This window comes from Delphinapterus leucas, chromosome 15, assembly GCF_059928025.1.
Source record: "Delphinapterus leucas isolate spDelLeu-1000000601 "Yukka" chromosome 15, BTC_Dleu_Yukka2, whole genome shotgun sequence".
Classification (NCBI taxonomy): domain Eukaryota; kingdom Metazoa; phylum Chordata; class Mammalia; order Artiodactyla; family Monodontidae; genus Delphinapterus; species Delphinapterus leucas.
The window spans coordinates 39689408-39711683 of NC_143143.1; the positions used below are offsets into that span (position 1 = coordinate 39689408).

General features: G+C 45.4%; 1 protein-coding gene across 8 annotated transcripts in view; it reads left to right on the forward strand.

Annotated features, from left to right (window-relative positions):
* The window catches only part of SEC23B (SEC23 homolog B, COPII component), a 39518-nt gene that overhangs the window by 15626 nt on the left and 1616 nt on the right, over positions 1-22276 (forward strand). For all 8 annotated transcript variants that reach the window (XM_089896497.1, XM_089896496.1, XM_022594233.3 and 5 more), the window contains 8 exons: positions 3802-3891; positions 4611-4717; positions 5872-6025; positions 8874-8951; positions 11601-11762; positions 12601-12687; positions 15630-15785; positions 16166-16231. In XM_089896497.1, coding sequence (XP_089752623.1) covers positions 3802-3891; positions 4611-4717; positions 5872-6025; positions 8874-8951; positions 11601-11762; positions 12601-12687; positions 15630-15785; positions 16166-16231 — 900 coding nt within the window. The remainder of the gene's footprint in view (positions 1-3801; positions 3892-4610; positions 4718-5871; positions 6026-8873; positions 8952-11600; positions 11763-12600; positions 12688-15629; positions 15786-16165; positions 16232-22276) is intronic.

A 22276-nucleotide genomic window follows, 5' to 3' on the forward strand; every position in this document is an offset into this window, starting at 1 on the left:
ACTCCACGAGCAGCCCAGGTGAGGCACTTAGAGCAGTACCCAGGACGCCCACACTGGGTTTCACCTTTCCCATTGAAGCTTTTGTCCTCATCAGCAATGAGCACTCGTTAGTGACTACTTAGAGTAAGTTTTTATTGAAGTTACCAGAGGCAGGCTTTTTGAGAGGATATTCCTGTAACCCTCCGGGTGAGGCAGGTTGTTGCCCAAGCCCCTGTGGCGAGTCCCTCGTTACCCCCATGTACTCAGGGACGTGTACTCTTAGGCTTTGGGAGGCTGCCTTGTTCCAGCACATTCTCCACAGACTTAATATCTGCCTAAGAAGGTATTATAACTTAGTACAGCTGTTCCAGGATCCAGTAGGTTTCAGCCGTGAAATTTTTGGATGGGGGGTGGAGGAGGGGAGGAAAGTACAGTTTTCAGACACACAGGGAAGTTTTGAGAAGAGCGTAATGAGTCTGTATCCCCACCACATAGAGTCCGTAATCGTTGACATTTTGTCATAATTCCTCTGTCCTCGTTTTGGCCACATTTGTGTTATCTACCTGATTTCATCTGTTTGCCATATTCTTTTATCATATCAATATTTTGCTTTTGAAAGCAAGTTGCAGACGTCTTGACACTTAGTCTGTCAGTGTTGCGGTGTGCATCTTCTGAAGACAAGGGTCTTCTCCGTTATTCTCAAACCTTAGAAAACAATGATTTCCTAATATCATCTAACATATAGTCATATTCTTTCCCTAATTTCTCTCCAGATGTCCTTTGCAGCTGTTTTTCCTCTCTAACCACTATTGTATTTGATAATACATATCCTTAGTCTTTTAAAATGTAGGATGGTCTTCCTGTCATTTTATTTAGGCTTTTTTGCTTGTTTTGTTTTGTTTGATGATGTTGGTCTGTTGAAGAGACAGTGCCAATGCCAGGAGTCTTCTGTAATTGAGTGTCTCCGTATGTTTGTTTCCTTGTCTGACTTGTTTTCTGTCCTCGCTGTATTTGCTGTGAAGTGGAGGTTAGATGAATGATTAGATTCGGGTTAAACCTTTCTGTCCCCCATGCTTCCTGAGTGATCTGTGTACCTCATGCTGAGTTGTGGTGAGGTGATGACTGTCCTTCAATTACAGGGGCCCGTTTCCTTTTTGCCATTAGCAGGAGATCTGTTGAACAAGATTGTAGCACAACATGAGTATCTTGTTTGCCAGTAGCCTTTCACCTTATGGTTTTAGGTTATCCATTGATTATCCTGAATCAGTGTATTTGAATCACAATAAACTGGTGACTTCCTAATTCCATCTTTACAGTTCTTCTGATCAAGGCAGGGTAGATGCTTACGTAAGGAATTTGTGTATTGGTGAGAGAATACAATGCTTGTGGGACTCTGGAGGGTTTGTGGCCACGCTTGAGGGTTGGTGCTATAGGGGAGGGAAATTTTTCTTTTTCCTCTACCCACCTTAGTTTCATTAGCTGGGACCCTGCAAATTAGACTGACGAAACACAGCTTAACAGGAGAAAAACAAACAAGTTTATTAATGTGTGCATCACACACATAACACAGCACGTACATACTCAGTGATGAGTCACTCAGAGGGAGTTAGACCTTGGGATTAGTTGCATCTTAACAATAAATGTTCTTTTACAATAAATGTGTAGATAAGTGACAAGACAAAGGAAAGGGACCTTGATCTTCTAGGGGTGGCAAATTGTGGAAGAGTAGACAGATGGGGGAGACGGATGGGAAAGGAAGATTGTTTTACCAAGAGTTGTTACATATATTCTTCTGGTGCTGCCTCTGGACTGATAAGCATCTAGCATTGTCTTTGATGGTTAAGAAGCTCCTGACTTCCTGGTAGGAGGAGGATAGAGAGTTTTCTTATGTCTGCTTTTTTTTTTTTTTTATGGTACGCGGGGCTCTCACTGTTGTGGCCTCTCCCGTTGCGGAGCACAGGCTCCGGACGCGCAGGCTCAGCGGCCATGGCTCACGGGCCCAGACGCTCCGCGGCATGTGGGATCTTCCCGGACCGGGACACGAACCCGTGTCCCCTGCATCGGCAGGCGGACTCCCAACCACTGCGCCACCAGGGAAGCCCCTTATGTCTTCTTTTTAATAATTACCTACAGCTTAAAATAATCTTTATGCCAGCCTGGCATATTTTGGGTGACATGCTCTGAATCCCCTTGATTTAGTTTTGTATTAAAAATGGAGTTTCGTATTAAAATGGTTTCGTATTAAAAATGGAGTCAAAAGGTGTGGAGAGAGATTTGAGAGAAGGGATTAGCAAGGCAAGAAAGGGGGGCAGACAGGCTCCTTTTACTTCCTTGCCATTGTTCGTGGGTGCAGCCTTCACTGTCCAGCAGATGTTATGTGCCTCTTTTAGAAAAGGCCCTGAAAGGGAAGGTGAACACCTAGGAATCCATTCGTCTCACGATCTTGCTTAGGAAAGACTTGTGAAACGCAGGGTGTCCTCCCCAGCCTGCACTGTAGAGCTGTGACTTTTCCCTTTCCCCTCTGACCATCACCTTCCTGAGACTGCTGGTTCTGTGGCCAGGGACATGGGCTCCTGGCGTGGCTTTGTAGAGAGACCGGACTGGTGTCAGCTGTACTCAGCTCACAGTGTACAGTTTGGGTGGATTCAGAGTAACAGAAGAGGTATGTATCATGACTCTCTTGATGCATAATTGTGTTACTTTCTAAGGATGGTATCCCATATTATAATGAGGTGTTAAAATGCGTAGTATTCACTGTCTCTAGAATGATCAAATGTATGTTTCAGAGTCTAGTGATCTTCTTGGTTAATGGTTCTAGGTATTTGACACCTGCAGACTTTTCTTCTAGATGTCATGCTTAAAACAGTGATACCCTTCATGTTTTAGTGATCTTTTTTTTTTTTTTGGCGGTACGCGGGCCTCTCACTGTTGTGGCCTCTCCCGTTGGCGGAGCACAGGCTCCAGATGCGCAGGCTCAGCGGCCATGGCTCACGGGCCCAGCCACTCCGCGGCATGTGGGATCTTCCAGGACCGGGGCACGAACCCGTGTCCCCTGCATCGGCAGGCAGACTCTCAACCACTGCACCACCAGGGAAGCCCAAGTGAACTTCTTATTTATTGCTGGGAGTCATTCAACTAGTCAACCCAAAGCAGCCTTCACATGATTAAAATCTCAGTTGTCTTACCAAGAATTTATATGTAGCTTTTGCATAAAGGAATTGGGTTAAAAATTAATATTTAACAGCTAAAGTTCTGTAATTATTTCTTGTTCTAATAATGGTGGAAGAAGTACATAAATCTTTCAAGCTAAGCAGGTAATTCTTTTTCTTTTCAAGTATTTACTTCATCCCCATCCCTGACCTGATTCTCTCAGTTGACATCAGTGTTATGTATTTTGTGTGTGTGTGTGTGTGTGTGTGTGTGTGTAGAGAAAGCTCAACGACGTAATGAAAACTGACCAGAGTGCCAGTATAAAAAGCCTAATTGTAAAGTACTGTAATAAATGTTAAATTTTATTCTGGTCTGTAATTGTACTTTTTTCAGTGAAATTTAAAAAAAAATATTTTTTTCCTTTTTTTGGCCGCACTGCGTGGCATGCGGGATCTTAGTTCCCCGACTAGGGATGGGACCCGCACCCCCTGCAGTGAAAGTGCAGAGTCCTACCCACAGGAACACCAGGGAAGTCCCGAAATTTAAATTTTCATTTGGAATGAGATATTCTAAGGGACCTGCCCTTCTCAGAGTCAGTGCTTTTCATCAGCAGGTAATCACAGGAGCATCTTTTTTGTTTCATTTCTTTTTAATCCCTCTTCTCTCCCCTAGGAGCTTGGTGTTGGTGGCACGAGTCAGTGGAAAATCTGTGGCCTGGATCCCACGTCTACGCTCGGCATCTACTTTGAAGTAGTCAATCAGGTGGGCTGCATTTTTTCGTGAATAGTTGCGTCTCAATGTTGTGTTTTCTGATTTGTTACAGACTGGTGGCCTCCGGTTTCTTTCTCCACAAAGTGATGCTACTTTGGGCTTGTGTTTAGCCTGATCTTAGTCTGACATCATTTTTATTCCTTCCAGGGTATGGTCAGAGTCAGACAGCAAACTGCTTTTGTCAATTTGTTGTTGAACTGATAAGGTCATCAGAAGAGGAATGGCTTTTGCCAGCCATCATAATGTTGGTGAATTTTTGAGTGTGTCAGTTTTTCCCCAGTATTTTATTTTTTAAAATTCAAACGTACAGAATGATAAGTAGGATTGTATAGTGAATACCCAAGTATCAACCACTCAGGTTCTGTAACTAACATTTTGCTGTGTTTGATTTGTTACACATCTAGCCATTCCCCAATTCATTGTGTTTGGATGCATTTCGAAGCAAATTGCAGTCACCAGTGTCTTTCATCCCTAAACCCTTTAACGTGTATATCAACTCACGTTCAGTATTTATTTCCATATGGTTCTCTTTTTTGAGGTAAAAGTTGCAAACAGTGAAATGCCCCGAATTTAAGTGGACCATTCAGAACGCATCAAGAATCTTGCGGTCACTGCCGTGTCAATCGTCTTAGGACGAGTGCACAGGCTCTGTGACCGCTTGTGTGGGGTCATGTGGTGACAGTAATGGGTGCTGGCCTCTCATCCTGCAGCACAACGCCCCGATCCCGCAGGGGGGCCGCGGCGCCATCCAGTTTGTCACGCACTACCAGCACTCCAGCACCCAGCGGCGCATCCGCGTGACTACCATCGCCCGCAAGTGAGTGGCCCTGGCTTCCTCTCCGCTGAACCTCTGGCTTTTTGCTATGGAGAGAGAATCTAACATCTAGTAGTTTATCTCTGTGATTCTGCTGAGTGAATGGTTCTCACCAGCCCTCACTGGCTCATTTGATCAGAGCAGGACGAGGAGGAGGCACTGCTGGCTTAGAAGACTCTCCTTTCAGTAGGAATAAGTTCATTAAAAGTCATTTTTCATTATTTATGAAATAAGTGACCCATAAATATACCCTCTTTATAAAAGATTCAGGCAGCACATAAGTATGTAAAGAATGGGTTTCTCCCACTCTCCCCAGAGGTAAAATGCTATCACTGTACTGACATGTGACATGTAACTTCACAATCCCATTTCTGTGCAGTTATAGACCACATGTGTATATTATATACGTGATGGCTTATGTGAAGATATTCGCAAGAATGTGTCAAGGACACCTTCCATGTCAGTGCATAAAAGCCTCTACCTCATTCATTTTATCTTATTTTATTTTGAAAAAAAAGTTTTTTGGAAGTATAGTTGATTTACAATATTATATTAGTTTTAGGTGTATCATATAGTGGTTTGAAACTTTTATAGTTTATACTCCATTTAAAGTTATTACAAAATGTTGGCTATATTCTCTATGCTGTACAGTATATTCTTTTAACTTATTTATTTTATACATAGTAGTTTTTACCTCTTATGCCCCTCTCCCCTTCCCTCTCCCCACTGGTAACCACTAATTTGTTCTCTATATTTGTGAGTCTGTTTCTGTTTTGTTATATTCGTTTGTTTCATTTTTTAGATTCCACATATAAGTGGTAACACAGAGTATTTAGTACTTGTCTTTCTCTGTCTGACTTATTTCACTAAGCATAATATCCTCCAGGTCCATTCATGTTGTTGCAAATGGCAGAACTGCATTCTTTTTCATGGCTGAGTAATATTCCAGTGTGTGAGTGTGAGTGTGTGTGTGTAAAAATACTGGAACAGATTACGCACGCGCGCGCGCACACACACACACACACACACACACACACACACACACACACACACACACACACCCCTCTTTGTCATGTATCCATGTCTGTGTCTTATTGGAGAGCCGGCTCTCAGGCCTCTCCCGCATGCAAGCACAGCACTCACTCTGGAATGGTCAGTTGGGCAGATGCACAGAGTCAGCTCAAACACATCGAAGCAGCATTTGACCAGGAGGCTGCAGCGGTCCTGATGGCGCGGCTGGGAGTGTTCCGAGCGGAGTCGGAGGAGGGGCCAGATGTGCTCCGGTGGCTGGACCGACAGCTCATCCGACTGGTAAGCTGGGGACAGTGGCACTACGTTCAGTCTTGGTCTCTGGTCTACTTTTGAGAAAACTGTTGTTTAAACCTATTATTTTATACAGCCAGTAAATAAGAATTTTATTAGTGGCTTACCTCATGCCAAACACCAGACGTTCTGAGAATGATGTAAAAGAAGTGTTAAATATGCATCTCCCCCAAGGGCTCATGTTACAGTTGGGAAGAAACACCACACACAGGCCGTTTAGGTAATGGTACAAATCTGAGTGTGTTGAGGGTTGACTTAGATGAGTCCCTGTGTATCTTGTGGTTCTCTGTTTTCCCTCTATATCTTGGAGGGTTTGGGGGGAAGTAGGGGTCCGTGGCCCAGTGAGTGTGAGGAGATGCCTGATGTGTCATTCTGGGTCTAATCAGGAGAGAGAAGCCACGCGGTAGTTTAAACAGGGGGAGTGTTATATAAAGAATTAGTGTCACAACAGGGGATTAGAATAATGAGGGATTGGCTAGTAAGAGGTAAAGAGAAGTCTGAAGGATACAGGATAGTAGATCTGAGGGGTGCTACTTCCAGGCTGAGGTAGAGCACCCCAGCAAGACCCGCATCCTCCCAGGGCTGACGGAGCCCCAGGTGGGGCAGGGCCATGGCTCGTTGGGTCTCTTAGAGCAGAGATGTTGCCGTGGTGCCTGCTGGAGGAACTTAGTAGAAATTCACCCTCTGTGGCGCCGAGAAAACCGTTCACCAGGAGGCGTCTCAGCAGGGGCGAACGGGGCTGGGGGGCTACAGGCGCCAGTGCTGCGTGAAGACGCTGCTACCATCCGCTGACCAAGCCTAACGTAGTGCCCTGGCTGGGGAAAAATATTTAAGGGCCCCAGATCCATCTCACAGCCGGCGAAAAGGGTAAGTTTGGAAACACAAAGCAATAAATCAATAATTGAGATACCTTATGATCTTACTGTTTGTAAATTCACAGCACGTGTTAGTGATCAAAGGTCCTGAAAAGCACAGTAACAAAACTTATTGAACTTTGTTTAGCCCTGTGTGTGCCCTTGCTGTCCCACAGAATCATTTTTTCAGGGAATGTCAGCATTGCAAACGTAATTTGAAATTGAGCAGAGAGTCCAAGTGGTTGGCGAAGGCTTCTGGTGGGAAGTGAGCCTTGAGTCAAGTCTTTTTAAAGAGAGTAGAAGGCAAGGCTTGCCAAGTGGAGGGCCCAGCACCCACAAGCCTGTGGGGTGTAGCTGGGCATTCAGTTCATGCTGGGGACCCTGGAGAGGCCGCTGTCACGGGTGACCAGCGACTACGGTGGGGGAGCAGCAGTGCAGGTGCAGGTTGCTTGAGCAGTGCCTTGACTGTAAAGTGAAGTCTCTGCCTGGGTGTTAGAGGGGAAGGGTTAAGCGTGGTTCTTAGGCGGGGGCGTGAGAGCAGCGTGACGCTGTGTTCACACTGCACTCGCCATCCCTGTATAAGGTAAATCGGAGGGCGAAAGGGCTGCTGCTACGGAGGCCAGCGGAGGATCTCGCCGGCTCCAGGGAGCTGAGACCAAGGTGGCGGTGGTACAGCTGGAGGGGAGAGAAGCTTTGGAATCAGGCTGTATGCCGAGAGAAGAATTGACCAAACTTGGTAGAACTATACGTGGAATCAAAAATGAAAAACATCGGGCTTCCCTGGTGGCGCAGTGGTTGAGAGTCCGCCTGCCGATGCAGGGGACACGGGTTCGTCCCCCGGTCCGGGGAGATCCCACATGCCGCGGAGCGGCTGGGCCCGTGAGCCATGGCCGCTGAGCCTGCGCGTCCGGAGCCTGTGTTCCGCAACGGGAGAGGCCACAACAGTGAGAGGCCCGCGTACCGCAAAAAAAAAAAAGAAGAACATCAACGCTAACTCAAGTTTTAAGTGTGGGCAACTGCAAGAATGATGGAGCAGTGGGAAACAGGAAAGGAGAGCAGCTGTGAGGGGGGAGGGAGGGGAATCCCCTTTTCTAATGTACTAGTTTAATTTATTTTGAATGTGAACTTGCATGTCCAAGGAAAGCCACCCTGTAGTTAGGATAGGTCCTGACAGGAGCTCGGGTCGGAGGTCAGCACTGCATGTGGGGGAGGGATTTGGGTGACTCTGGCCTGGCCGCCATGTCGTGTGTAGCCAAGGCAAGGAGGATGGGAGCAGAGGGCCAGGAACTAACCTCAGGGGAGCCCACCGTCGTCAGGAGGAGGTAGGGAGACGGGCTGTCGGATGAGGCAAAGAAAATCAGTCGGAGAGGTGACAGGATGTAGGAAAGCACTGCTGCAGCGGCTGAAGGAAGGGGTCAGGAGGTTCGGGGAGTCACATGGCTCACGGTGGCAGGGAGTTGAGGAAGGTGAGGTCTGTGCAAGGATGCGGTCGGAAGAGGGTCACTCCCAGAGATGAGCTCTCTTTAGATGGTGGGCATCTGCCTCCCTGGTGAAATGAAGTATGACATGAAGAGGAAATAAAGGCAGGAAGAGAAAATGTTCAGAGATTTGCCTGTGAGAGGAGAAGAAAATGGAGTTGTAGAATAATAGAACATTAGGCCTGTCTGTAACTGCTAGGATGTCAGAGTCCTGGAGGATTTTCTTATGGAAGAGGCGCCTGAGAAGGCTTCTCAAGCCCCTCGCTGTTGGAGCAGCCTCGGCCGGCATCGCCTGGAAGCTGCTTAGAACGTGGGGCCTTCAGCACCCCTGCCCCCAGATCTGCATTTAACATCCCCTGGGTGTTGCGGGGGGCTGGGCTGGAACTCGGGCAGGCAGGGGCGGAGCTGAGAGTGGGGCATGGCCCTCCTACTCCAGGGAGTTCTCAGGTGACACTCACTTAGGTTTTTTGTGTGTTGTTGTTTTTTTCTATTTTCTCTCAATAGTGTCAGAAGTTTGGACAATATACCAAAGAAGACCCCGCATCTTTTAGGTTATCAGATTCCTTCTCTCTATATCCTCAGGTAAGTAATATATGTTTTTTAAAATAACTAAAGAAGAAAGTGATAGAAATAAAACTCGCTGCTCTCGGGGTCAAGTCAGGACTCTGTGTGTTTTGAGACTCCATTTGGAGGTGATGAGGTCGTTCAGTTCAAGGCCAGACAGTGCCTGAGCCCCACGGAAGGCGCGGGTGACACGCAGAGAGCAGGTGCACAGACTTTGGGGAGAAGGCAAAACAGGATTGTTGCTGTGAGGCCACAACACGACCTCTGATTTGTAGAAGTTCTGGGTGGACGGTCACGCGTGAACATGAACGCAGCAAAATGAGACCGCAGTTACCATGGTAGACGTTGTTGACGTGTCTGTAGTGGCTGTGCTGCGTCGTGACTGTGAAGACCCACGCATGGCGGGGACCAGGTGTGTGGAAACGTTCGGAGCCGGGAGGGGGTGGTGGAGCGAGGCACCACAGCCGGGGGTCTGGGTGCTGCCTTTTCTGAGCCTCTACCCTCGTCTGTAAGTGTGGCAGCTGGGGCTCAGCTCCGCTTCAGGGGCGAGGCTGGCTGACCCCGGGTCCGCCGCGGGCCAGGCACCCGTTTGGCTTGGCGGCCAGGAGCCAGCTCCGCAGCTGGGCCCGGGGTGTGCAGGTCGGGGCCCTCACAGATGCAGCTTCCCCAGAACTGGAGGCAGACTCAACCTTTTTCCCCTCCTCCCTTAATGAGGAATAAGTAGGAAGAAGCAAACTCTCAACCTTAAGTGAACTTGTTAGGACTTTGATACTCCATCGGGTATTACCTTTTTGAATACTCGATTTGGCAAGTGGACGCAGGCCTCAGTCATGAACTTGTACAGCTTGGACTCAGGGCTAAAGGAGGGGGGCTTCAGAGGTCTCCTCACTGGACGCTCAGCCCAGAGTAGGGCTCTGCAGTCCCCGCCGTGTGCCTGTCTGTCCTGTGCCCGAGCAGTTGAGGCTGGACAGTGCTGTGGAAAGAGGCCAGGCCCGGCCAGGGTCAGGGCTGAACCGGGTTCCAGTGCTGGCTGTGTTGCTGCCGGTCTTGGATGAGGTCCCGAACCTCTTCAGAAGGATGGAGTTGGTCTGGGAAGTGGCATGCAGTCTTTCTAAAGCCGGGGAATCTTTTCTTCAAGAGGAGCCTCTCAACAGCCAGCACAGAGAGCAGACAGACGTGGTGACCCGCACCCCTGGGCCCCGAGGATCTGCTGAGGCTCGGAGGGCAGTTTGAAAACCACCAAATTTAGGTGATTTCTTAGATTCTTTCTGTTGAAGCGTGTAGCATAGAGGTCCAGAGCCAGGCAGCCTGGAGCAGAGGCCGGCCCTACCGCTCAGTGGCGAGGGGTGTTGGGCAAGTTGCCTGCCCCTCGGTCTCCTTGCCTGTGAACTAGGGGTGGTAAGAGAGCTTTCCTCGTGGCTTGTCAGGGGGACTCGATCATTCTTGTCCAGCGCTCTGTGCCCTGTACGTAGGATGTGCCGAGTATCAGCCTGGGTCATAATTTAGGAACCTACAATTCATTATATTTAAAAGCTTCTCAGGAAGCTTTGTTTGTTTTATTTTTGTCTGCGTTGGGTCTTCAGAGCTGCACACGGGCTTTCTCTAGTTGCGGCGAGCGGGGGTTACTCTTCGTTGCGGTGCGCGGGCTTCTCATTGCAGTGGCTTCTCTTGTTGTGGAGCACAGGCTCTAGGCGCGCGGGCTCAGTAGTTGTGGAGCACGGGCTTAGTTGCTCTGCAGCATGTGGGATCTTCCTGGACCAGGGATCAACCTATGTCCCCTGCATTGGCAGGCAGATTCTTAACCACTGTGCCACCAGGGAAGTCCCTCTCAGGAAGCTTTGTACTTCTCAAGGCAGGTCATTTTCATCTTCTGGCAGCTCTTTAGCGTGAGCTAACAGCTGCTCTCCCGCCCCTGCTCCTTGGGGGCTGGAAGGAATGCATCTCTGTCTGCAGTGGCGACTCCTGGCCTTTTCTCCCTTGAGCTCCTCACTCCCAGCGCTCTGCCTCTGTCTCAGCACTCTGGCCTCTCCTGTGCTGTCACTGTGCCTGGCGTCCCTCTGCTGCCTCTGGCTCCTTCTCGCACGTCTTTTAGGCCCCAGTGGCTTTGGGGACGCTCCTGCTGCACCTCCACCCCCACCCCATCATACCAGGACTTTCCTGCGCTGGGGCCCTGAGTGCGCCTTTTCTCCACTGGACTGTGACCTCTTCAGAGCGGAAACTCTGCTCTGCGACCTGGCCCGGTGACTCCAGAAAGCAGTGCTTTGCCTTGCCTCTTTCATGCAGAAGCTTTGACATGCCCAGAGGGCCCCCTCTTTTTCTAAAAATTATGTTTATTTCTAATTGTAGTGAAAACCCCATAACATAAAATTGACCACCTTAACCGTTTAAGTGTGCAGTGTGGTGTAGTGTTACGTATGTCTGATTGTTGAGCAGGGAATCTCGAGAACTTTCTCATCTCACGAACCTGAACTCTGTACCATTAAACAGCAGCTCTCCCCTCCCTCCTCCCTGGCCCCCGGGGCTGCCATTCCACTCTGGTTCATTGAACCCAGAGGCCTTGTTCCTAAGGGCTGGGTTCTCCTGTTACCAGGGCGGGGGCAGGTCTGCTCTCTGGGTGTCTAGGAAGGTGACAGTTGTGTGCATTTGTCTTTTTCTCTGTAAATGCAGTTCATGTTCCATCTGAGGAGGTCTCCGTTTCTTCAAGTCTTCAACAACAGCCCTGATGAGTCGTCGTATTATCGACACCACTTTGCCCGACAGGACCTAACCCAGTCCCTCATCATGATCCAGCCCATCCTCTACTCCTATTCCTTCCACGGGCCGCCAGAGGTAAGGGCCGCTGTGAGTGCTTCTCCCACAGTTGGAATCACCTAATACAGACTTTTTTCTAGCACGTTTACTCTTAGAGCCAAACTGTAAAAAAGAAAACTTTGAGTCTTTATAGTAATTTAACATTATTTCTGAGTATTAAAAAAAAAATGTGCATAGGAAAAAGTCATAGGACGTGTATAATTAGAAAACAATTTAAATGTTCAATAGCAGGAAAATTAAGTAATCTAAGAAATATTCACAAAGCTTATGTAACATAATAAAATAAATCCTTATGTTAAATAAAAAAGTAGAAACTTTTCTAAATTATGACTTTTTAAAAGCCTGCAAGAATTAAAAACTATAAGGAAATACACCAAAATTTCAATATTTGTTGTTCTTGAGTAGAAATTTTCAAATTTTGCTTAATGAATGTAAGTTTAAGTTACTTTTCTTATTGAAATAAAAGTCATAGTCAAATGTATTTTGTAGGAAACTTTAAAATTTGTATTAAAGGATGTTCTTTTTCATGTAGGCATTGGAGTTCTCTGTCATCTATAGCAGTAGATTTGAGAGAAATGTGTCTCTGATAGAATATATTTCTAGCACAAAACTGAGAAAATTTGGAATTATTTCTGGTTCCTAGAGCAAAAGATAATAACATTCATCTCACTTCCCCGTTGATGAGAGATTATTTAGAGCCTGTGTTTTCTACAAAGTTGAAATCTAGAACTGCCTAGTCAGGGAGCAGAATGCGGGAATTTGGCACGAAGATGAGACCCTCCCTGCTGGGTGTGGGGTTGGCAGGTGGCCGTGTGGACACCGAGGGAAGACCCATGCCATCTCTCTTTTGCTTCAGCCTGTGCTCCTGGACAGTAGCAGCATTCTAGCTGACAGAATTTTGCTGATGGACACATTCTTCCAAATTGTCATTTATCTTGGTGAGGTAAGATGAAGTTAATTTCTTTCTTACTATAATGTTTTACTAATTTACTAATTTTATGACATTTGAAAAAAGAATTTGAGCTTAGAAAACCCACAGTTTATTATAATGAGTATAGTGGCTTTTATGCTAGTGAATAAAATTCCTTTTCAGGACCCGGAAAAAAGGTGGTATTTGTATATTCAGTAATTTTAATATTACTTGCTATATGTAAATGTCAGGTTGTCCTTTTTTTTTTTGGCCATGCTGCAAGGCTTGCGAGATCTTAATTCCCCGATCAGGGATTGAACCTGTGCCCTCGGCAGTGAAAGCGTGGAGTCCTAACCACCAGGGAATTCCCTAATTTTTTTATACACTGTTTTTTTGTTTGTTTGTTTTTCTTTTGTTTTTTTGGGGTTTTTTTTTTTGCGGTACGCGGGCCTGTCACTGTTGTGGCCTCTCCTGCTGCGGAGCACAGGCTCCGGACGCGCAGGCTCAGTGGCCATGGCTCACGGGCCCAGCCGCTCCGCGGCATGTGGGATCTTCCCGGACTGGGGCACAAGCCCATGTCCCCTGCATCAGCAGGCTGACTCTCAACCACTGTGCCACTAGGGAAGCCCTATACACTTTTTAAAGGTTACTTTTCTCATGTTGTACAACACGTCCTTGAGCCAGTAGTTTGTACCTCCCACTCCCCCACCTGTATATACACTGCCCCCCACTCCACAGACCACTCGTTTGTTCTCTATACCTGTGAGTCTGCTTGTTTTTTGTTACATCACTAGTTACATTTTTCAGATTCCACTTGTAAGTGATATCATACAGTATTTGTCTTTGTCTGACTTATTTCACTTAGCAGAATACCCTCTAGGCCCATCCATGTTGTTGCAGATGGCAAATTTTCATTCTTTTTTATGGCTGAGTAGTATTCCATTTATATATCTACCATGTTTTCTTTATCCATTCATCTGTTGATGGACACTTAGGTTGCTTCCATATCTTGACAATTATAAAGAATGCCGCTATGAAAATTGGGGTGCATGTGTCTTTTTGAATTAGTGTTTTTGTTTTTTACGGATATATACCCAGGAGAGTAGAATTGCTGGGTCATATGGTAGTTCTGTTTTTAGCTTTTTGAGAAACCTCCATACTGTTTTTCAGGTGGTCCTTTTAAATCACTATGATTTATTGCTTTCTGAGTTGTCAGGCAAGATCAGTTTACTTTTCGTCAGTAAACTTTTTATATTCACACTGTCCTTTCAGAGTTATGTTAGAGTCGCTAGTAAATACTGCTAAGTTTGCGACTAGAGTTTTTTCTCTGAGATAATGTGGCCCAGTGAACCTTATGCCAGGTCTCTGGATCCCTAGGATGGCTGTGGATGGTGTTCAGGGCAGCATGCATTTCTTTCTCAAAGAGGTTCATGCCCTAAGGAAAGGAATGGCTCCTCAGGAGAAAATCCTTTAACTGAGTGTTATATTCATGGATATATTCTCTTTTTTGTCTATTGTACATTTTTTACCTTTAGTACATTGCTTGGGCAACTGACTTGACTTCCTGGTGTCTGTACATTAGAAGTGATTTCAAATGTCCTGAAAAGATGTAAATTGTGTTTCAGCATTCTTTAATGCCCTAGAAAGAAATGGTTTTTCTAATACTAACAGGCATTTTATAACTTTAAACTGTTTTCAGTGTATTAACAGCCACTTTGCTAGCCACTTGGCCACAGGTGCCAGGTCATCGGTAGTGGTCCTAGACTTAAGGCTGGTTGACCGACCAGCTGCTGTTTCCACTGATGCCTTCAGGAGCTTCCTGTGTCTTCAGCTCATCCGTTATAGACATCTCTGACTACAGCCGCTATCCTGTTCCTTTACACGTTGATTGAGCACCTTCTGTGTGCAAGGGATAGGTTCTAAAGATGAAGGCAGATGACCTCGCTCTCGCCCTTTAAAAGTCCTAAGCATTCTGATTGCGGGGGTTCTTATGAACTCTTGGTCCCAAGCAAGCCGATGGGCATTCCCTCCATGCTGCCAGCCAGTCAGAAATTAAGACCTGGGAAACGGCGCTGGTGCCGCAGCGGAGGTGAGAGCAGGCTGGTCTCCTGACAGCAGTTCTGTTTCCAGAACACATTCCTCACTTCTTACATCTTCTTACTCCATTTTCTTTCTCCATTGCTTTCTTTTTTAGTATCCCCCAAATAACATGTGAAAGCACTTCCATTTAGTTATAAAGATATATTAATCAGTCAGTGAGTATTTCTTCATTTCCGGCGTGATTAAGGTGTGTTTCCTAACACAGTTGCTGACGGGAATGAAAGAAGGATTGAGACACCATGTTTAGCTGGAGAGACAGTCTTTCCTTTCCACACTTTGGTGTATTGCCTTCTGCTTGTTGCCTAATTAACACACATGCTTTGATTCTTACAGTTTATCTCCACCACCAAGAGGCTCGGGGCCCAGGGGAGCAGGGGTTGGGGTGTAGTCGGTCCCACCCGCCCGTGGGACTGCCGTGCACCGGAGGAGGGCGTGAGATGTGTACCACCAGGAAAAAGAAAGGACAGTGGAGTCTGTATAGGAAGCCGGCAAACCCCGTTCCCTACCAGGGGTGGTGAGGATGTGAGGGCTAGACCGAGTGATAGCGGGGGAGGTGGAAAGCAGGGGAGCCCAGGGCCCCTTGGGGCACCCGATCCGGGGTGTTTGTCAGTACAGTTAGAAAGGGGAGGGGAGGTGTGGTGGGCACTGACATTTCTGGCGGGACTGTGTAGGTGGCAGTGTCGTGGACGCAGTGCTCGGCTTACTCATGCTCCTGGACAGCTCCACATGGCTCCCCTCGGACACTCATCTCTCTCGACAGAAGACTTCGTCACTGGAAACAAGTTCTGGGTGGGACGTTAGAATGTCAGGGGCGTCAGAGAAGGTTGTCATCACAGCACCTCCACGGTAGTTTTTATTTCTTTGTTTTGGTGTAGACCATAGCCCAGTGGCAGAAAGCAGGCTACCAGGACATGCCTGAGTACGAAAACTTCAAGCACCTTCTGCAGGCACCCCTGGACGATGCTCAGGAGATCCTGCACGCGCGCTTCCCCATGCCGCGGTACATCAACACGGAGCACGGAGGCAGCCAGGTGAGCGAGCCCAGCCCGGCCCTGATGCTCTGTTGGCTTTATTATGCATTCTCATGGCTATAAATCCAAACTGCCTGGTTCGTATCTTATATGGTGACATAAACTGACATACAGGTCAGCTTCCAAATATGACTTCTTTTTAAATGAGTGGTCAGAATATGTTGGTGTAAGGTAGAGGATTGCCAGAATGAAACACACTTCATGTTTCAGGAACCCTAATAAATGGAGAAACTGGGCTTAAACTAAAGAAATGGGTTCCTATGTGGTAAAAAGTTTCTAATTTAACAAAAAAAATGTAAAAACTTTTTTTTCTATTACACTAATATTAATGCCACTTTTAATCTTTAAATCTAAATCTCTCTCTCTTTTTTTTTTTAAAGGCTCGCTTCCTTTTGTCCAAAGTGAATCCATCTCAGACACACAATAACCTGTATGCTTGGGGACAGGTGAGTAATTGTCAGGTATTTGAGGAGGAGGCCAGGCTGCTTTTTTAAAAACTTGTTTTTAAATTCTACAAATTGGGGAATTCCTTGGTGGTCCAGTGGTTAGGACTCGGCGCTTTCACTGCCGGGACCCGGGTTTGATCCCTGGTTGGGGAACTAAGATCCTGCAAGCTGCAAGGTGCGGCCAAAAGTAGAAGAAAAGATAAATAAATAAATCTACACATTTATTGAATTGAATCCCTTTTGGCCCAGAGACAGAGTAACTTGGGTATTTTGCTGGGAAGAAAACTTTGAATAATACAGTAATCCTCATTATCCATATTTTTGCTTTACAAGGTTTCAGTTATCTGAGGTCGGCTGTGGTCAGAAAATTCCAGAAATAATGCATTAGTTTTGAATTACACACCATTCTGAGTAGCCTGGTGAAATCTCACACCTTCCCGCTCCCTCCTACCTGGGGAGTGCGTTATCTTTGTCCAGTGTTTCCACACTGTATATGCCAATATTAATTAGCACCTGTACAGGAAAACCTTAGTACGTGCAGGGTTCTGTTCTACCTGTGGTTTGAGGCAGCCACTGGGGTCTTGGAAGCTGCCTACCCTGGATAAGGGGGGACTAGGGACTTCTGTGTAGGCTGGGGGTGGGGACACGCCCTGTGTGGATCCCCTTCTGCAGTACACAGCAGAGTCTGACAGGTTCAGGCCAGAGGACAGAACACTGTACTGTGGCCTCCACGTGCTTCCCTCGGAGGCACAGTGGCATTGCCCAGAGTCCCCACACTTCTGTCTCCCCCGGGAGTGCAAGGCAAACACATGGACTCATGCTCACCATTCCTTCTGCCTCCTCTTCACTTTTTAGGCTCCAATTTCCTTCCTTTTTTTTTTGCGGTACGCGGGCCTCTCGCTGTTGTGGCCTCTCCCGTTGCGGAGCACAGGCTCCGGACGCACAGGCTCAGCGGCCATGGCTCACGGGCCCAGCCGCTCCACGGCATGTGGGATCTTCCCGGACCGGGGCACGAACCCGTGTCCCCTGCATCGGCAGGCGGACTCTCAACCACTGCGCCACTAGGGAAGCCCGCAATTTCCTTCTTTATCTAATTATTCCTAGCATTTATGTCTCCCTCAAATGAGTCTTTTCTTTCATTCTGTTTTCTTATAACATTTTTTGGGAAGTAGTTGTAAATTTATATGCAGTTGTATGAAACAATACAGAGAGATCCCCTTTGCTCTTTGCCCAGTCCCCCCGCCCCACCGTGGTAACATCTTGCAAAACTGTTATACAGTATCATAACCAGGACATTAAGATATGCATTTCCACCAGCACAAGGATCTCTCATGTTGCCCTTTTATAGTTACGCTCACTTCTCTCCTGATCTCCTGTTTTCTATTTCTATAATTTTGTCATTAAAAAGTTAACATGTGTTACATACACAGGGAACTGTATTCAATATCTTGTAATAATCCATAATGGAAAAGAATATGAAAAAATATATGTATGTATGTATGTATAGCTGAATCACTTTGCTGTACACCAGAAGTTAACACAACATTGTAAATCAGCTATACTTCAATTTTTAAAAAACGGTTACATAGGGCTTCCCTGGTGGCGCAGTGGTTGGGAATCTGCCTGCCAATGTAGGGGACACGGGTTTGAGCCCTGGTCTGGGAAGATCCCACATGCCGCGGAGCAGCTAGGCCCATGAGCCACAACTACTGAGCCTGCGCGTCTGGAGCCTGTGCTCCGCAATGGGAGAGGCCACGACAGTGAGAGGCCTGCGCACCGCGATGAAGAGCGGCCCCTGCTCACCGCAACTGGAGAAAGCCCTCGCACAGAAACGAAGACCCAACACAGCCAAAAATAAATAAATAAATTTACTTAAAAAAAAAAACGGTTACATATATGAAACCACATGGTACGTAAACTTTTGGGATTGGCTTTTTTCCCTCAGCATACTTATCTAGAGATTCATTTAAGTGTCAAATTTATAGGTAATTTGTTCCTTTTTATTTGCCGAGTAGTATTCTGTGGTATAGACATACTGCATTTTATTTAATCATTCACCCATTGAAGGACAGCTGGGTTGTTTACAGTTTCTTTTTTTTTTTGGCTCTGTTGGGTCTTTGTTGCTGTGTGCGGGCTTTCTCTAGTTGTGGCGAGCGGGGCCTACTCTTCGTTGTGGTGCGCGGGCTTCTCATTGTGGTGGCTTCTCTTGTTGTGGAGCATGGGCTCTAGACGTGCGGACCCAGTAGTTCTGGCTCACAGGCTCTAGAGCACAGGCTCAGTAGTTGTGGCACACGGGCTTAGTTGCTCTGTGGCATGTGGGCTCTTCCTGGACCAGGGCTTGAACCCGTGTCCCCTGCATTGGCAGGCGGATTCTGAGCCACTGTGCTACCAGGGAAGCCCTTGTACAGGTTTCTTATAAACTATTTTTTTTTTTTTTTTTGGCCATGCCGCACAGCTTGTGGGATCTTAGTTCCCCGACAAGGGATTGAACCTGGGCCCTCGGCAGTGAGAGCGCCAAGTCCTAACCACTGGACCACCAGGGAATTCCCTGAACATTTATTAAATCTATTTTTATTTCTTGCATCAGTGTTGTGTATTTTCACTTTCTTTTTTTTTTGAGTGATTGTGAATGGTACTGTACTTTTAATTTCAGTGTCCAGTTGTTCATTGCTAGTACAGATCTTCTTCAGCTTGTGATGTGATTGCATCCCAATAAATCCATCATAACTTGAAAATGCATTTAATACACCTAACCGTATTTTATAATGAAGTGTTGAATATCTCATGTAACTTATTGAATGCTGTACTGAAAGTGAAAAACAGAATGGTTGTGAGTGTCTTGGTGGTTGACCCATATGATCAGTGTGGCTGGGAGCCACCCAGTATCACGGGGGAGGATCATACTGCATGTTGGTAGCCTAGGAAAAGACCACAATTCAAAATGTGTATGGTTTCTACTGAATGAGTACTGCTAATATCCTGTGACCTTCCTGAGTCACTTATTACTTTTGGGAGTTTTTTGGTAGATTCCTTGGGATTTTTTACAGACAGTCATGTCTTCTGCAAGTAGGAACAGTTCATTTCTTCCTTTCCAATCTGAATACTTGTTTCCTTTTGTTGTTCTGTTGTCTGTTTTCAATGTCATTTAAATCTGCTCTAATCCTTATTTTCTTCCTTCTGCTTGCTTTAGGTTTATTTCCTTCATTTTCTAGGTTCTTGAGATAGGAGTTTAGATTATTGACGTGAGACTTCTCTTCAGTGTATGCATTTAGTGCTCTTAATTCCCTTTGCAGTACTGCTTTTGCTGTGTCCCACAGGTTTTGATTATGTTGTATTTTCATTTTCATTCAATTTGATATATTCTTTTAAAATTTATCTTGAGGGTTCTTCTTTGACTCTTGGATTATTTAGAAATAATTGCTTAGTTTCCACAGATTTTCTTGTTGTCTTCAGTTAATTGATTTCTATTTTGATTCCATTGTGGTTAGAGGATACACTTTGTATTATTTCAATTTTTAAAAATTTGTTGAAGTTTGTTTTATGGCCCAGGATACGGTCTGTCTTGGCATATGTTCCATGGTCACTTGAATAGGCGTTCTGCTATTGTTGGATAAATTGTCCTATAAATGTCAATTAAGTCCTGTTAGTTGATGGTGGTGTTGAGTTCTTACGTATCCCTGCTGATTATCTGTATAGTTCTATCCGTTTTTGAGAGAGGATGTTGAAGTTTCCAACTCTTAATGGTGAGTTTTTCTCTTTTGCGTTCTGTCAGGTTTTTGTTCACATATTTTTCAGCTCTGTTGTTTGTTGCATACACACTTAGGATTGCCCTTTCTTTTTGGTGGATTGACCCTTTTATCATTATATGATGTCCCCACTATCTCTGGTAATTTTGTTTGCACTACTATCTACTTTATCTGGCCTTTATAAAGCCCACACTTATCTTTCTTTTATTCTTTTTATTATGCAAAAAAATTAATGTTTGCATGATATACCTCTTTCCATCCTTTAACTTTCAACCTGCTTCTATCATTATATATATTTTTAATCTACTCTGCTAAACTCATAATAAATTTGCTTATTTGGACCATTTATATTTAATGTAGTTACTGATATGTTAGGGCTTATTAAGTCTGCCATTTTATTTTTTTGTTTTCTGTGCTTTTCATTTCTGTTTTCTTTTTCCTTCCTTCCTGTGGGTTACTTGAACATTCCTTATAATTCCATTTTAACTTGTTCACAGTGGTTTTTTTAGTATATCTCTTTTTGTAGCATTTTTTAGCGGTTATTCTTGGTTGCTCTAGATATTAGAGCATTACATTACATTATGTGTACCTAGCTTATCATGGTCTACTGGTGTTATCTTTTTTACCAGTTCAAATGAAGTATAGAAAACCTACCCCAGCCTCACTTCATGTCCCTTTACCCTCTCCCATTTATGATATAATTGTGTTAAATGTTTCCTTTGTGTGCATCAGACAGTGTTACAGTTTTTCTTCAGCCATAATCTATAAATCTAAGAGAAGATGGAAAACCTCTTATTTTTATCTGTAGTTTTGCTTACTGTGTCCTTTATTTCTTCTTAATACTCCAGAGTTTCTTCTTTTATCTTTTCCTTTCTGTTTAGAAATCTTCCTTTAGCAATTCTTTTCAGGGTAAGTCTTCTGGTGATAGACTCTTAGTTTTCCTTCATTTGAGAATCTCTTGATTTCCTCTTCAATCCTGAACAATATTTTCTCTGGATATAAGATTCTGGTGACAGTCCTTTTTCTTAGGCAGTTGAAAAATATTGATAAAATGTAATCTTTCTCTGGACCCTTTCAAAATTTTTTCTTTGTTAGTTTCAAATGTTGAAATACCATACGTTTTTGTGTGAATTTCTCTGAATTTATCCTATTTGGAATTTGCCCAACTTATTGATTCTGTATATTTATGCCTTTTGCCAAACTTGGATAGTTTTCAGTCATTAATTTCTACAATACTTTTTCAGCCTGCCTTGCCTGCCTTTCTCTTTGGGACCTCAGTGACGCAAATGTTAGTTCATTTGTAGTTCCACAGCTCAGTTGGGTACTTTCTATTATTTTTATCTTCCAGTTTATTGACTCTTTTCTCTGTTCCCTTTCTGCTGTTGCATTCAAACTTTTTATATGTTACTGTATTTTTTAGTTATAAAATGTTCATTTGGATTTTCTTTGTCTTATATTTCTTTTCTGATGCTTTATGTTTTCATTTGTTTCAAGTGTGTTCCTAATTGCTCCTTGAAACATTTTTGTCATGGCTGCTTTAGTCTTTGTCAGGTAATTCTAACACCGTCGTCAACTCAGTGTTAACACCTGTTGACTGTCTTTTTTCTCATTCATTTTGAGATCTTGACTCTTGGTATAACAAGTGATATTTTTTTAATATAAATGTATTTTATTTATTTATTTTTGGCTGCGTTGGGTCTTCGTTGCTGTACACGGGCTTTCTCTAGTTGTGGCGAGCGGGCGCTACTCTTCGTTGCGGTGCGTGGGCTTCTCGCGGAGGCTTCTCCTGTTGCGGAGCACAGGCTCTAGGTGCACGGGCTTCAGTAGTTGTGGCACGCGGGCTCAGTAGTTGTGGCTCGCAGGCTCTAGAGCACAGGCTCAGTAGTTGTGGCTCATGGGCTCTAGAGCGCAGGCTCAGTAGTTGTGGCGCACGGGCTTAGCTGCTCCGCAGCATGTGGGATCTTCCTGGACCAGGGATCGAACCTATGTCCCCTGTATTGGCAGGCGGATTCTTAACCACTGAGCCACTAGGGAAGCCTCATAACAAGTGATTTTTGATTGAGACGTGGACATTTTCGTATTTGTTATGAGACTCTGGATCGATTTCAACCTGTTTTGGCTGTCTTTTTGTCACACTGCTCTGGCAGGGAAGGGGGTGGTACATTGTTTCATTTCTGCCGGGTGAGACAGGGGTTCAGGTTTTCCATTGGCCTCTGTTGACACGTGAGGTGGAGGGCGACTTCTTGTTACTGTGTGTGGGGACGGGAGTTCCAGCTCCCCACCTGGTTCCCATTGATCC